At 39.5% G+C, this 16,424-nt stretch overlaps 1 protein-coding gene across 2 annotated transcripts in view; it reads left to right on the top strand.

Annotated features, from left to right (window-relative positions):
• The window catches only part of USP45 (ubiquitin specific peptidase 45), a 55,190-nt gene that overhangs the window by 23,003 nt on the left and 15,763 nt on the right, over positions 1-16,424 (top strand). For both annotated transcript variants that reach the window (XM_082049563.1, XM_082049564.1), the window contains exons 7-9: positions 719-814; positions 3,106-3,236; positions 14,999-15,086. In XM_082049563.1, coding sequence (XP_081905689.1) covers positions 719-814; positions 3,106-3,236; positions 14,999-15,086 — 315 coding nt within the window. The remainder of the gene's footprint in view (positions 1-718; positions 815-3,105; positions 3,237-14,998; positions 15,087-16,424) is intronic.

The following is a 16,424-nucleotide window of genomic DNA, read 5'->3' on the forward strand; positions in this document are numbered from 1 at the left end:
CCAACATCCTAAAAAAAGCAGCAGCCTTAGCGGGTTTTATACTGGAACATGCTGTTGCTTGTCAGCTGAGCAGAGACATCTGTGTGACTGCACACAGGAGTGAGCAGATAAGAGAAAACTGCTACAAAAGTGTTCTGAACTGTCACTCTTTACCTTGTGTTTATGGTGACAATTACAAAACTCAGCAAACAAAGAGTGAATTTGTAAGGGGTGGAAATTGTTCTCTGTCCATACTTAGGGCATTGTAGAAACCCAAGTGATCTGTAGTCAACAAAAAATAAGGAAACAAAGCTATGTTGAGTTGCTTTCTCTCTTAAATTTGGGGAGATAATGCTTTTCAGTGTGCCAAAGCTTTTGTGTTTCTTGGGCCACAATGAGGGGGACTGCAGGGTTTAAAAGGAACAATGATTTCTGATACTAATGTTGCCATTAAAAAAAATGAATCTTGTTGTTGAACAAAAATAACAAAGTTATTACTAGGACACTTTTGGAATGACTGAAACAGAAGTAGATACAATTTTAGAAACAGTCTGAAATCAGTGATCTTGGCTCTTATAAGGGTGATACCTGCTTTTCCTAGTGATCTGAGTCAAACCTCTGTTGTACATTAGGAAATGTATCTGGTTTGTCTATCCATGAAGCTAGAATTTATAACTAAAGAAAATGTATGGTTGAAAGATCAGCATGCGTTTCTTTGCTTTTTTTTTTTGTCTTCAAGAACTTGGCGCAGACTCACATACTAAATGAACTGATGTGTGAGATGAAAGAGAAAGGAACAAAGCTGAAAATCTGTCATACTTCGGACTCCCAGTTGGTGAGTATGCAGTGAGAAATATAGATTTGGGGAAATGTGGGAAGAAGCTGGAGGATGGGAAAGTGCATCTCCATTCAAGACGTGCTTTTTTTTTCCTGTTTCTTTTGCCTTTTAATTGTTTAACTGGTTTATGATATCTGCGAACTCCTTTTTCAAAACTATTCAGCCCTGAAGGGGAGGAATAATCACTTCCTTTGATATTTGCGACATCAAAGTAGCAAATAATGCCTGATCTTAGGAAAGAGTGGCTGGCTTATTTTTGTTTCCCCATTTCATTTCTTCAGTATGCGTATATAATACAGGAAATAATATATTTGGCTCTAGAAAGTGTTCATGAAATATTTTATTACAGCCTGTTCCAGCCCTTCATTGATAAGGCTTGTAAAATTTATTACGTGCTTCACAGGCCAGAGGATTAAACTGAGAGAAGCAAAATTTCAGAGAGGACCGAATTTCTTGTCCTCAAGCTCATTGCAGGCGTATGGGGAAGAGACTGCTGTGGTTATTATCAAGGAATATGCTGCTGTTCCAGTCACGTCTTAGAGACTAAGGGTTTCATAATATGTTGTTGGCAATAAAGATAATACCCCTTTCCCTCTGCTAGCTAAAGCAAGCAGTTTACAGAGGACTTTTTCTGCTCTTTGCTGGAAGCTTTCTAGTGACAGTGAGGGTTGAGGGGTAGATTTCTGTTTCTGATACCTCTGAAATGATTTCTGTATGTTGCTGTCGGTGATGTTCATAGCCTCTCCAGGCAAGAACAGTGTGAAATACACTGTGTTGCTGTCTATATTACCTTCAGTGGCAGTTTGGAGCAGCAACACATTTCACTAAGTTATCCTGAGCCACAGTGGGAGTCTGGAGCTCGTTCGTGCCCAGAGGCTTAGAAAGCCAGTGGAGTTTGGCTTATGTTTGATGCGAAACTTGCACAGCCATAAGGTTGAAAGATTTATTTTTTGTTTAATGACAATGCCTAGAATATAAATAAGATTTTCAGGGCAAAGACTGTGCTTTCTGGTCTTTTTATGTTATGACACAGAATTAGAGGGTTGCAGTAGTGTAATAGTAACATAGCAACTCACAGCTTCCCACTTGGTAAATGGCATTTTTCTACCTTTTCATAGAATCGTAGAACAGTTTGGGTTGGAAGGGACCTTCAAAGATGATCTAGTCCCTGCTAATTGCAGGGGGATTTGACATCTTCAACTAGATCAGGTTGCTCAGAGGCCCGTCCAGCCTGACTTTGAATGTTTCCGGGGATGGGGCATCTACCACCTCTTTGGGCAACCTGTTCAGTGTTTGATGACCCTCATTGTAAAAATTTCTTCCTCATGTCTAGCCTTTGTTAGTGTATATAATGCAAATACTTGATATTTGTGTGCATCCATAGCACTTACATTTTGTGTGGATCTGCTTTCCGGATGAGACAGCATCTTTAATGGTTTGTTCAGCAGTTGCAATCTGTTTTGCTAGTTGGAAGCATGGTGGTCATAGATAACCCAGGAGCGCGTTAGGGAGATTTGCCCATCTGTGGCCTTCGGGATGCAGGTGGCACATCAGCAGTGCAGGAGTCTCCTGCTCTACAGCTGGCGCTGGTGGCTGCTGTCCAGCTCCGTCCAGCCCTGGGACCTGCTGGCTGGGGTGTATCCCATACTAGGAGGGGCTGTCCGGGATGCACCCCATGCCTGTCCCCTGCTGCCATGGTGGACCTGTGGCTTCTGCTGTTGTCTCCTGCTGTGAACCACTGCTGGTGCCTTCCCAGCGCCTGGTTCCTGGAGGAACAGGGTGTGTTTCTGCACCTGTTGGATGTGTGGAGATGTCGGTGTGCAGCTCACAGGTCAGAGAAGCTTTCCACCCCTTGTCCAAGGTTGGGTGGACAGTGCCACTGAGTTCCATCCTATGCTGGCCCATGGGGGAGGTTGCCTGTGTTGTCTCTCCTACTGAGTTGCGGTGCAGGTGGGAGTAAGAGTAAAGCAGGTAGTGCAGCAGCTGGTCTGTTTCTGTGAGAATCAGACTGGCTCATTGACATGCCTGTTTACAACACTATTGGTTATCAACGAATTTGCTCAACAATAATTGCTTGGTTTTGCAATTATTACTGCTTAAATAATAGGCTTTCTTTTCAGCTATTTCAATTATCTAGGTGTCATCAACATACAGAAGAAGAAAACCAAACCCAAAAGACTTTAAGACTGAAAGTTACATTGTTCTTTGTCATAAATATACTAGCCTGAAATAAGTCTTGTGTTTCATTAACTTCAAAATCTGATATGCAGTTGTCTTTTCCTTTGAAGGATCCTTTGGTGGTGAACCTCTCCAGCCCAGGACCTTTGACATCAGCGATGTTCTTGTTCCTTCACAGCATGAGGGAGGCTGGAAAAGGTCCTCTTTCTCCCAAAGTGCTCTTCAGCCAGCTTTGTCAAAAGTATGTATTGTCAGTATCTTTCATTTATTTATTTATAATTTCCAGTGGTATATTTTTAAGTGTGCCATGTCTATTGTCTGTTCTAAGGTGCCATTAGATTCTTATTGGGCAGTCCAGAAAATGTTGTCTTCACGTTTTAAGGTTGCAGGGCTCCTTGTTGAGCTCCAGCGTTGTACCTGCTCTTCATGTAATGAATGGCCCAGTCCATAACCAGTAACATTCAATGAGCTTTGAACTGAGTGTGAGGGGACAGAAGAGGCCATGGTAAAACTGAAGAAAATAGAATTGCCTCTCAGGGTTTTTTTTGGTATACTACCATAAAGCTGTGCTAATACTGCAAAGTGTATGTAGGTATTTTGGAAAAAAGGCTAAGCTTTTAAATGGGAAACCTCTGCTATGATGTCTGACCTTGGCATCAGTTCAAAATGAAAAAGAGTCTTAACAAGTAAGGACTTGAAGCAGTACTGAAATGGCATATGGCTCCAGATTGCAAAGAGCTTGCAAGCCCTAAAGAAACTCATGTTTCTTGGTGTGGAAAATGTTTACAGTGGTGCTTTGTAGGTGCCTTCAATTATGATGCAAACAATCATGCTTTATAAAACACCTGTAGAAGACCTATTTAAAAGTTGATACAAATATTTAACTATTGACTTTACAAGTAAAAGAAGCTGTAGAAACAGAGTAATTGGAGGATGATACAGCTGTATCTCACAGTTAAAAATATTAATAATGCATGTTAATTTATTTGCTACAGTATTATTGTATGGAATTTTAAGCATTCTGCAGCAAGAGAATGAGGAGGAAAGTTGCAGGTTCCTACCATGGCATTCCAGGGCAACCTCACTGTGCAAGTATGGGTTTAAAATATGGTATAAAGAAACAAAAGATTTGAGACATGAGCAGGGACAATTTAATTCTGATAAAGAAATCAGTTATTACTTTTTCTTTTTCCTCAGAATTCAACTTCAGAAACTTAATATTACATTTTTGTATTGCGCTTCCTTTTGATTCTTTTGAGCTGTAAAAGGAAATCTGTAGAAAGTGTCCTTACAGTGCTTTTGAGTCAGACAGCGGCGTTTTCTGTTTAGTGTTATCTACCTGAAATGAAAATATATAGAGAAGAAAAATATGTTGTTTCCTCACTCCTCCTCCTGTTCTGGGGCTGACTCAAAAATGTTATTATAAGAACAAAATTTGGTTGAGAAACAGAAGGGAAATTATTAAATAAAAATAGCAGTTTTTTTCTTAGTATAAGGATTGAAGGGAAAAGTGGGCTTCAGATGGCATTGTATTTTTGAAGTGAGAGCTATTTTGTATCTGCTCTGTGTATTTGTATTTGTGTAGCCATCAAACGATGGCTACACAATGTATGAGTATTAAGTCTCAGATACCTTGTTGTTCTTTTGTTGTAGTTTTTTTTGGGATGGGCATATACTTTAACTACCAGCTGCACCTGAAACGTATTTTAATATGGGCAGCAGACTTCTGCTGTTTAGACATGTATGTGTCAGCTTCTGCTGCCTCTTGCCTTCTTCCCTACTTCTTTGTTAGCCTTGCAGAGCACAACGTAAGTATAAATCCTTTACTAGCTCTAGTGTCAATAACAGAAGTGTCATCCACATCCTGATAGCAAGAAATTAGATGTTCAGGGGCAAGAAGTGGCTGCACAGGTATGACAGAAGGTTTTGGTCTTTTCATTATTTTGTTATTGATGGCAACATGAGCAAGAAAGAAGAAAGGGAGAATTTCAGCAAATTCAGAAGTCTGCAGTGGTGGAAGCAGGAGAACGGGGAATCTTTATCTTTGCAAACTGAATAAATTTAGTATAGAGTAACTTAAGTGGAATGAATGCAGTGTTCTATCATGCTATTTTTACAAAGCCTTTTTTCATATTTTAAAGTTGTCTGTCTACTCTTTAGTGAAGCTGAAAGAGAGAGAGCATGGCAAGATTGCAGGAGTCCCAGCTAGGAAGAAGTTTGTGTTGCTGCAGCATTCTACATAAACTGCTTTTTGAATCCTGCCAAGAAGTTGTGTTAATAAAGTAAAGGCATGCACTACTTGCAATCTTCACATGCATTAGCACAAACTCTTCTTACTTAACAAGTATAATTCAAACAGCATCTCTTCTAAAAAGATGACAAGATGAATGTGTAAAAGGAAGAACTACACTGAAAAAAATGTTTATGTTTCAGAGAGGTATGTCAGAGGAAGAAAAATCATTTTACTGGGGAGGAGGGCATGGGGAAGGACTTCTAATAATAATGTTTTGGTTTTATATATTTTACATAAGGGTTTGCTGACTCGAGGTGCAGCCTCTTTTTTTTAATTTTTAAAAAAATTATTCTTTCCCCTTCACATATCTTGCTGTCTCAGTCCCAGTCTACAGTATACGACCATATCTTTCTTCAGTAAAGAATTTGTGAAGCAGATTGTACAGGAAGTACAGGAGGTACATGTCTGTGATATCAAGAGTCAGACTCGGTGACTCAAGAATTGTCTTCCCAATCCCAGTCTTTATTATAACATTATTTTGAATAGTTGCTTGTAGCTTGCAAAACAGGGACAAGGACACTGAGTGGTCATGCAGAATATAAACATTTTACTTAATCCTTATTAGAGTCACTTCCAATCCTGTTAAGCTTCTTACAAAGGTGAATGGTTGAAATGCTGATGCTGTCAGCAGGTGATGGTGTGCTGCTGTTCTTTATATGCTTAGATCCGTCTTCTTGTCAGGGCTGTTATAGTGTACTATCTGGCCAAAAAGTAACACAGCGATTTCCAAATAACATTTTTCTCATGTGTAGCAGAAGGCTGATCCTTTCAAAAATGGTTACTTTTCCCTGATGACACAATTGGATTATATATATAAAAATACATACAAATCTGGATTAAGATATTATTGATGAGTTTGAGTGTCTTTTTGTTTTTCAGTCTCCTAACTGAATGGTGACATATTTTCATGTTGGATAAGTCAATGCAAGATACAGTAAAGGTAGCTCTGTAATTTAACATCTGACACTTGCCCTCATTTCGAGTTACATGCTGGAATAACACTTCTGGATTTGATGTCTGGAGTTGGTTTTTCTTTTTTAGGTCCTTGTAGGACTTCAGGAATCCAGTTGCTTCAGATGTTGCAGAGTGGAAGAGTTTGAATGGTCACATTTGAACTGGGCATCCTTACTCAAAGACTGAAAAGTGCTCAGTGTAAGAAGACCGAAGAGGGGAGGGAAGGGAAAGAAGGGAGAAAGGAAGGAAGGGAAGAAGGAAGTAAGGAAAGAAGGAAGGTGGGCAAAGGCATGTAGGAATGTGGCTCAGTGTGGGCAGAGAGCCTGTGAAGGCGGGGAGCAGGCAAGTGAGAAACTCTGCAAGGGGATGCACGTTTGCTGCTCAAAAGCAGTGAGAGAACTGGGGCATCATCCTGTCAGCTGGGAGCTGCTTGTTTAAGAGTCTTTGGAGATCACAGCATGAAGTTTGTTTTCTTGTGTGGTGCTTTTTTTTATTAAATAACAACAGAAAAAATGATACTGAGTGTTAATTTTGTCGAGTGGTGGGGTAGCCAGGTTGAAGAAGGGGAGAAGAAGAAAAGAAATGGATGCATCTTTCTATAGCAACTGTTTAGCGTCTGGTACTAATTCATCCACTGTTAATTTTGTTAGTGTTGCAGCTGTCAGATGTTTTGCGAGGACAGATTGTGAGCATAGCTACGGGGCCCTTCTGTCGGTTTTCCACTATGCTGAATTTCAGGACTGCAGACTTCTGACTTATCTGGAGACTTAGTGACTAATGCAACACTGATGTATTAGGAGGACATAAATGTTATTTCCTTTATTTGTTATGATTGAATAATTTTATTGGTGGAAGAAAGCTTAGATTTGTGTAGCAAGTAAATGTTGCAGCATTTAAGTGTTGAGTCCAGAAAGTAGTTACAGAATTTAGCTGCTTCAGACCTCCACCAAATAATTATTTATAGGGGTATCATATTGCTACCTTAACATGCGGGAAAAGATACTGTCTTAACAAAGATTTTATGGGTGGTTGCTCCTCCCTGAGGAGTGTTCATCCTTCCTTCTGAGGTGCAGAAAGTAGAACTTGAGACAGAGGTGGGGCTGACAGAACAGAGGTCATGCATAGTTAGGAGTGTTGATTAGTTTTGGAGGGAAACCTAAACAACACTTGGAGCATTATGCATTTATCACTTCTGAGAGGAAATGCTAAGGGAAACTGAGATAATGTACCAGATTTAAAGGGTGAAGGAAACAGGATTTTTCTCGCTAATTAGGAGTCTTTTTGAGCCTTTTCTTTTAAAAGAATATTGCTGTAGAGAAAAATCTCTCTATAGAAAAGATTTCTAACTTGCTTATTTTTCCCATTTGACTTGTACTCTTTAAAGATTATAGCAGCAGTACATACAACTGATGTTTCCTTGACAAATTGTGAAGAACCATTTTGGGTCCCAGGTGTGCCTCTTCACGCATTGCTGACGATGCTGTGTCGTGTTCAGGAGCTCACTGACAGAGGAGATCGAATCTGCTCCTCCGTGCGGCAGCAGCTGAGAGATTGGCTGTCTTTATTTCAGTTAACTTTGTCAGAGTTTCCTTAATTTTAGGAACACGTTAACAAAGCTGGATGGATGAGGTTTATGAATGCTAAGTAGATTAATTGCATATATAAGGAACGTGCATTGGCACGTTTCCTGAGTTTTGTGTCTACTTCTTCCACTCAGGAGGAAGACCTGTGCAATGTTTTGGACAACCCAAGTATTTGCAATATGTGTGGTATTGGTGAGCTACATAAACAACATTGTAGAAACAATAAAGGAGGAAAACAGTAATTTTGTTAGGTACATTGGAGGTGTATCTTCAGTTAGAATGCTCTTGTTAACCAGAACAGAGCATTGCAAGATAAAGGTGGGTTAGGGCTTCAGGGAGAGGAGAAGTAACAGAAATATGAGGCCTTCATTTCAAGAGGAACTTGAATATTCTGAGTTTAGACAGGAGAGGACATGAAAAGGAGGCACAACAGCAAGAGAAGACAATAAATGATAAAGGATAAATGAGCTGTGCTTATTTAACTGCCCTCATAGAGTTCAAGGAGCTGTCAGTGAAATTCAAAGGCAACAGATTTAGAGCCAGGGGAAAAAAAAAGGTTTTTTTTAAACATTTTGTAGAGCTAACCTGTGGAACTTGCTGTCGCAGAATGCTGTTGAAAATCTTACCAGAACTTAAAGGAAGAAAGAAGAATTCGACATCCACATAAAAAGAAAACTTTTTTTCTAGGGTTGCAAGACCTCGTGCATAAAGGCCTTCACTTGCCTACCAGCTGGCTACCAGAAGTTCCCCCAGACAGATATTTCCATCACTCAGAACACAGAGCTGTATTGTCCCTCTCATGGTCAAGTGGGAAATGACTCTATTGTAGCATGTCAGCTATTGTGTCCATTCAGAGCCACTTCTAGCAAGTGCTTTTTGCCCAGGTACCAGGGATCTGGTGCATCGCAAGAAAGTGATGGTGCCTCATTTCTTTTTGGGGGAAGGCCGAGGTAGAAAAGAATGAAAGAAAACAGCCAGCACGTCCAAAGGAGAGCTGAGTGCTGTCTGTCCGTGCCATGGAGACAGGACAGGCATGGCTGCTGTGATTTGTTAGTTACATGTAGGGGCAAGACCATGTTTGCTTGGGTTTTTTCCTACCAAGCACCTTGTAGTAGCAGAACTCATCTGTCAGGTTTGAGAGAAGATTAATCATGGGGATTAATGGTGCTGTAGGATTTTGCTCTCTTTTCTGTCATATAGCTGCATATAGCTCAGGATCACTAATGAGAACAATTGCTTCAGGAAGAACAAAACTTTTCATTCTAGCTATTCTATAATGACAGTGAATAGGTATTTGATAGTGTCACTGTGAAGGCGTAGTCCTGTGAACTGTGGTAACTTTCATAGGCTGTCCCTTCTCATGCTTTTTTTTTGTAACTTTCATTGGTAACTGATCAGTCTTGAGAGATGAACCTCTTTGTCTGCAGAGAAGCAAAATTTCTTCTCTCAGGCTAACATTACATAAACACTACTGGAAATAAATCAAATAGTATATTCTGTTTTCTGTTTCCAGGCACTTACTATTGCTTCTGAAGTTTTCCAAGGTATTAAGCTAACTTATGCTCAATAGAGTAATTATTGAAAGGGTAATTTTGGAGAGTTTTTTTATTAGAGACAGTAAAGGTATGGCAAGTCTGTGCAGTATGATTGAATGACTGTAATTGTACCTCAGTTTTGCTTTTGACACATGGCTTAGTTTCCCTCAAATGAATATAAGATAGGAACTAAAAGTATTAGTGCTTAGAGGACTGTGGTTTTTTCCCTTTTAAAAATTACACAATTATGTAATTTTTGTTATTAAAACACCCTAGGAAGTAGATCGTCATGAAAAGTATTTCTTTAACTGACAGTCAAGCAACTATAACTGGTCTCCAGATGAGTAACAAGAGGCCAGATAAGTCACATGCATGTAGATGTCACAGTTGTCCTTCACCACTTATGGCCATTAGCAGGAGTTCAACCTGTTCTGTCATTATCCTGCTGACACTGTACAACAGGTTGTATCGCATCGGCACTGGCTTCCATATGTCAGCACATCTGTGAGCGGTCAACTCAACCAACCATCTTCAAGTCCCCCACTTTTGCCAAGGATCTTGCTTGGAGCATATTTTCAAGGAGACGAGAGCGCACATCTTTTAGTTGTCAGATTTCTGTGTATCAGAATGGTTTAATTCCTTTTTTCCCCCCCTAATACTGGTTTATAACTGTAGGAAGTTTCCAGTAAATGCAGTTTGTGGTGTGAAATTCCTTTCCTCCTATTTTTTGTTGTTTTTTGGTTTTCTTTTGTGGCTTCTCCCAAAAAGCAAATGCACTGATCTCAAATGTTTTTCCACAGAATATCAGGTATTTAGAATTATATGCAACATTACATAGCATACTATGTACATGAGTGACAGATTAGCTATATGTTAAGCAGTGTAAACCATTATATCATTTGTCAGTCCAAGTAAGTGACTGAGACCTTAGGTGACATCTTTACAAGCCACTTTCCTGCCACTTCGCTTTTAAAGTGGTAGCTATTACATTCCCATCATCCTTGTTGCCATTACAACACAAGCATCTAGGTATATATGAGGTTGGAAGAGGATTAAGTACAAGCACAGAGAAGCCTAAGTAATCTTGTCCTTGTAGGTGCATTATGTATGTGCTAGTAAAAAGAAAAACTAAGAGAAATGAAAAACTGCCAGGGCTGAGTTCATTTTTCCCCCCTGTCATTTAAGCTAGTAAAACTGTGTGAACTTATGGGTAAGCTGTTGTCTCTTGAAATATCACTTAGTAAATTAATTTTCATCTGAAATGGTTGCTGTATGTTCATCAGCAAACCATAGACAGTAACAAAAGGTATGTGCGGGGCTTTTTTCTGATTTGCATTGAAGATCTAGCTTTGCAAGGTGTGCCTACAATGAAGAAAACCCTCCTGTAACAGTGGTGGAGTTTCTGCTTGCTTCTATGTCGAGTAATTACTTATTTTTCTTCTGTTTTACTATGATGTCTCTTGTGGCCCTGCTTCTGTGGCAAAGAAAAAAGAGTCCCTGTTAGTACCAGGATCCAGGTTGTGTAAATACGAGATTTTGTTATCTCAGTATACACTGTAGCTATTATTGTGCATATATTGGAGAAGGCAGGCTGAATATAATCATTGATCCTCGCTGTCTGAGGAAAACAATACATTTCTCATAAATGCAACTTATGTGCATGCAGATACATATTTATTTTTTAATGTACATTGAGTTGATCAAAAATAAAGGCTCAGTGCTTTTCAGAATGTATTTGGTTCTCGTAATCAGATTAATTGGACAGAAAACATTCGGTTTTAATAGAAGCAAAACAATGCATTTGAATAATATCAAACCAAAATATTTAATTTTAAAAAGGAATATTTCAAGTTTGAATTAATTGATTTTTTTAAAAAAATTTGAAAATAATTTTTTTACTTCAACATTCACATGCAAAAAAAGAGACTAACTTTTAAAAAAATGCTTAAAAAAATCACGGGCTCTGCTGATTCCAGATTTTATAGTAAGCCTCATAGTAGAGCAGCATCATTAAATCATTTTTAACTAAGGATATTGTCAACTTTGTGTCAAAAAGTAGCTGCGAAGCACAAATGCAGAAGTATGACATCTGTAAATGTGAACTTGTTGTTTTGCACATGCAGGTCCAGATTTATTCCACTTAATTTTAGGCACTGACCTTAGATGCCCTGTCACCTTAGATCCTTCTCCAGTTACATCCCCAAGTGCCTCCAGCGAGCAGCTCAGAACCCAGACCCTGTGTCCCTGTACCCCTGTATCCCCATATCCCTGTATCCCTGCCCTTTCCGTAGCCCGGGGCTGCCTTACCCTGCCTGGACATCTCCACATCTTGCCCAGCTTTAAGTTCTGCTGTTGTGGGCACCTTGCATGTCTGATGCGTTTTCTGATCACCTTTAGTTTCTCCTGTCCACGAGCACAGATTTCTGAAGCAGACCTGAGCGGCTTTAGTGTGTTGGTGGGAAAGAAAACCTCATCTTCAGGGACCCAAGAACAGCTGAAGAACATGGGCAGGGAAGTGAAATTATTGTGCCTTGGAAAAAATATTGATGCGTATTTACCGCTTGATGCGCTGGTGAGCCGGAGCACGCAATCTGGGGCTGAAAATGAACACTGGCTCAACACACGTTTTATAAAATTGAATAACTGAGTAAATGGTTGGTTTTTCTGGCCACTCTGACAGTTTGATAAAATTCCTGTTTGAGCTCTGCTCAACCAGTTGTCTCCTGTGCTAGATTTTGGAAGGGGTGCCTGTGGTAACACCTGCATGTGCTCTGCCCAGCGTGCAGCAAGAGTCACAGCTGCCACTTGGTGGCATTGCTGGAAATGCAAAAACCCCATCTTTTCAAATCCCATTTTAGATGAATTGGTCCAAGACTGTAATTGAAGATCTAAAGGGTAGCTTGCCTGGAAGGACAGGTATGGTTTGGCCAATAAGCTATAGTTTATGTGAATAAAGATTTGTTAATAGTCGGTATTTACACAGTCTCATTTGGGGTTGCAAGAAGCTGGAGATCCAGATTGTTAATGAGGAGCCTTCTAGCTGTAGTTATCTTAGTAAGGATAACACCTCAAGGATCTACCCACATATTCATAAGCATGTTTTGTAATTTCTCTGTAATCTGTGCCTGCAAAATATGATATTTCGAGTATATTTAGATGCTGTGAGTAGTAAAAAAAGCAGTCTACAATTTTTGAATAGCAGTGATTGAGAATGCTGAATGGCAGATGCAGCATTACCCCTGTGCAGGTGGCTACAGCATCACTGCCATAAATGGCAGCATAGCCTGAAACAGAGGGTTCTCCTCTTTTGGCTTATGAGGGTCATGTGGCTGCTGCTGGTGATCTAAAAAAAAAAACTAAAGAAAAGCCTTTCCTGTGGAGCCTTTTTTTTTTTTCCTGCGTAGTAAAGCGTTAGTGGTGCAAACTCTGCCAGCACCGGTGTCCCTTCTGTGTCCTTGGGCTGACGCGAGAGCTGGCTTATCACTGCTGGTGCTGTGGCCAAGCAGCATGGAGGAGGACAGCTGCACGGGCGGTGGAGTCTGAGGGGACATGGGCGACACCAGATGGGTATCTTCCAGGGCATGTTGACCCTTTCCTTCAAGACTTCTAGTTTCTACAGATGAAAAGTTTGGAAGTATGCAGATTTTGTTGTTGTTGTTGTTAATAAGCTGTTGCAGTCTTTGATGACTTAGGTTTCTGTTTAACCCAGGTAGCCAGTATAGGTTATTCTAGAAGGTGGGCTTGTATCACATATCCAAAAGGTAGCACTGTTATTATTTATGCAGAAGCAGTATCTTTCTCAGTTGCAGCTCTAGTGCTTTTTAGCTCATTTGGCATCTCAAAACCAAAGCAAACCAAACAAAAAAACCCCTCCTTCATTCAGCTTTATTGTAAAAAGGATGGCTGTGGCACGCATTTATACAAACAGTGCTTGTCACTCACCTCATGAACAAAATCCCAGCTGGAGAGCTGCTGCCTTGTGGCTTCCTCCTGCAGACCTCTTCACACTCGAGATGCTGCTCGATGCCATTTTGGAGGTGCTGGAGGAATCCCCACGGGGGGCTGCCCTGCAGGAACTGATGCTCATGGGCCTGGGGCTGGTGTATCTGCCACCCGTGCTTACGGATACAGTGTGGAGATGAGACTTTAAAGAGTTTTGCCAAGGGTTATGAAGTTTGGATGGGATGGTCCACACTGTCCCCCATCTTCTGAACCTGAGTAGTGTGAGAAAGAGTGTTGTATCAGGATTTTCTTTTTAATGCTGACTATGCAGATTAGTAAACTAATGGTGGTAGGAAATGAAGTGATATTAAATCACAGTAATAGTGCGGATGGACACTTCATGGGCTGTTCAGATAACTTGCTTTGGTGCACTCAGAAGTTGGAAAAAAGCTAAAATTTCTAATGTTTTTGTATTCAACATGCAGTAGGAGCAAAACACTTGATATATTTGGTTGCTATGATGGGTGAGTCAGGAAGGTTTCTTTGAATTAGTGCAGAAGACTTGTGAAGTTTGAACCTCTGTCATCTCAGATTTCTTTTTTCTCTCAAGACCAGTTGGGTATACAATTCCTGTAACCGGCTTTGCGGGGGAAAAAAACAGATTAGATGTAGCCGGTTTATTTCTTGCTTTTGCAGACCTGGTAGTTTTTGGAGTCTGAATTCAGATGTATTGTCTGAATCAAAACAGTTGTGAAGAGATTGTCTCATTGGTTTGGGGCTCTTTGCATTGTAGGTATGAAGCTGTGTTTTGTTTGCTTCTGGTAATACTTATATGTTTTAATATGAATTTTAAGTGTGAACTATTGCAATTTGTTAGACTGTAGAACATGAGTTTTGATGTGGTTATGGTGTGATTTGATAATGCATGATGCTAAAACGTCCTTTTAAAACTATATGAGTAACTCTTGGTATCTTGGAATTTTACCAAACCCTGGCTGTTCTCATTAGCAATACTCTTGGAGTGGAAATCCTATGTTTAGAGCATTTCTCTCCAATATCTATAATATTAATTGAAGAAATTTAGCATAAATAAAAGACTAATTGAATGCAATGTAAATTACATATATTGAGATATCGTTATAATTTTCTCTTACATTTTCTTAATAGCATTTGAAATCCATATGCTTATGTGATGCTACTTATTTTTGGTGTTTACCATCTTCTCATTAACTGTTCTTTCCACTCAGTAAGCTGAAGATTACTGCATTGATTGATTGTGGAGCCATTCTGAAGAGGTGGTTACACATACCTTTGTTTAAGAAGTAAAGAAATTCTCATTTGGATTCTGACCTGCAGTTTTCCTTTGTTTGTTTGATGCATAGCCTTGGGACTTCCCTTTCATTTCAAGATCATCTTTTTCCAATTCAGACCATAATGCTGTTTCTGTTTTACTATGTACTGACTGTTTTATGCATGTTTGAGGTTTCATGTTGGTAGAGAGAAAGGTGAGATAGCAAAGGAGCTAAAGCAACCTTGTTGGTGTAATTGCTGCCACACCAGGAGCTTCATAAAGGCCCTTTATGTGGGGGTTGTGCAGCTATTTGTACCCCTGGCATCCAACTAGAGTCTCATGGAGACATTGTCTCATTAAGAACTTCCCAGTGTAAATTTAAAATCTTTACTGCTTCTTTTGTAGGGCTCCTCGATTTAAGGGGTTCCAGCAGCAGGACAGCCAGGAGCTTCTGCACTATCTGTTGGATGCAATGAGGATTGAGGAGACAAAGGTAATGTCTTTTGTGCATGTTTTTAAAGAACTTACTTGACTGTGTCATTGCATCAATGTTCTTCATGCTCCCTGTGTTTTAAAGATTTTTTTAATGGAGTAGCAGTGGCTATTTTTGTTATCTTGAGAAAAATAATGACTTTTTTGAAAGAGGATTTAATTATGTTAATGTTACATTAAACCTGCTGGTTGGAATAAAAGTTTCAGTTTCAGAAAGAATATGGTAAGTAGGTCATGATAACTTTAGGAATCGGAATTGTTTTCCTGTATTAAAAAAGAAAAAGGACAGAGAAAAGGTCTTCTGGGTGCACCATAAAGTAGAAGTAGAACCTCCAATGCAGTTGACAAAGTGTATTTTAGGGTGAAGCTTTGGGACAGAAATGAGCAGCTCCTAGCTGTGAGCCAGCCCTCAATTTTCATTGAAATTGAGTTCAATGGAAAAAATAAAAAAGGACAAAAAAAGTTTGCAAAGTTTCTTCTATCTCTTGAAAGTGTGAAGAACTACTTGTTTTGTAAATCACATTCTGCTTTTCATTATTTTAAATCTGCATGTAAGTATGCTAAGTATATAATCAGTTATATTAAAAACATCCCTGTGTGTGGTTTTGTTTCTTTTCCTTCATTATTTTTGCCTCCTGCATTGTTGAATGCAAGAAAGTGTGTGTTGCTTGCATGAGCTATTTTGACTAAATCTGATTTCATTGGCCTGACTTGGTCTTGGAAACTTCTTTTCAGATGATATTTTGGTAAATAGCCTTTTCTAAGTCTCATCCAAAGAAGGTCTTTAAATCTGGTACTGACCAGTGTACTTGCTCTTCCTTCTCAATTAGTAATATGATGAATGCCATGGTCCCAAGCTGAATTATCTTGGAGGTGAGATATAAAGCTGTGTCTGAGCCCAGTTTCTGATGCTGGAATAGTGCTGAATGAATTCCCATCCTACCAGAATAATAATAATAATAATAATAATAATAATAATAATAAATTTTGGTCTTGTCAGCAGTATGGTTGATCTTAGCAGAACTGAACTACAGGGAGAAACAGCTAAACCTTGACATTATCATGTTTACAACATTATATGTTGAACTGGGCATGCAACAGAAGCAGTGGACCTCAGTTAAATGACAGTTGTCGTGTTTTTGTGGTAGAGGAAAACTTTATTCTGTTGCATGTTGATTTTCATGTAATAAATGGTGGAAAATATATTTGCTTCACAAGTGAGGATTCACCAAAAGCAGAATTATTAGAACAACTAAGGTTCTTCTCCAGTGGGTGATTGCGCTTTCCGCTCAAGTTACTCTCCCGTTTCAGCAGCAAATGTGCTGTATTGTGTTCATAT

The sequence above is a fragment of the Streptopelia decaocto genome (assembly GCF_964273445.1).
Source record: "Streptopelia decaocto genome assembly, chromosome: 3".
NCBI classification, from domain to species: Eukaryota; Metazoa; Chordata; class Aves; order Columbiformes; family Columbidae; genus Streptopelia; species Streptopelia decaocto.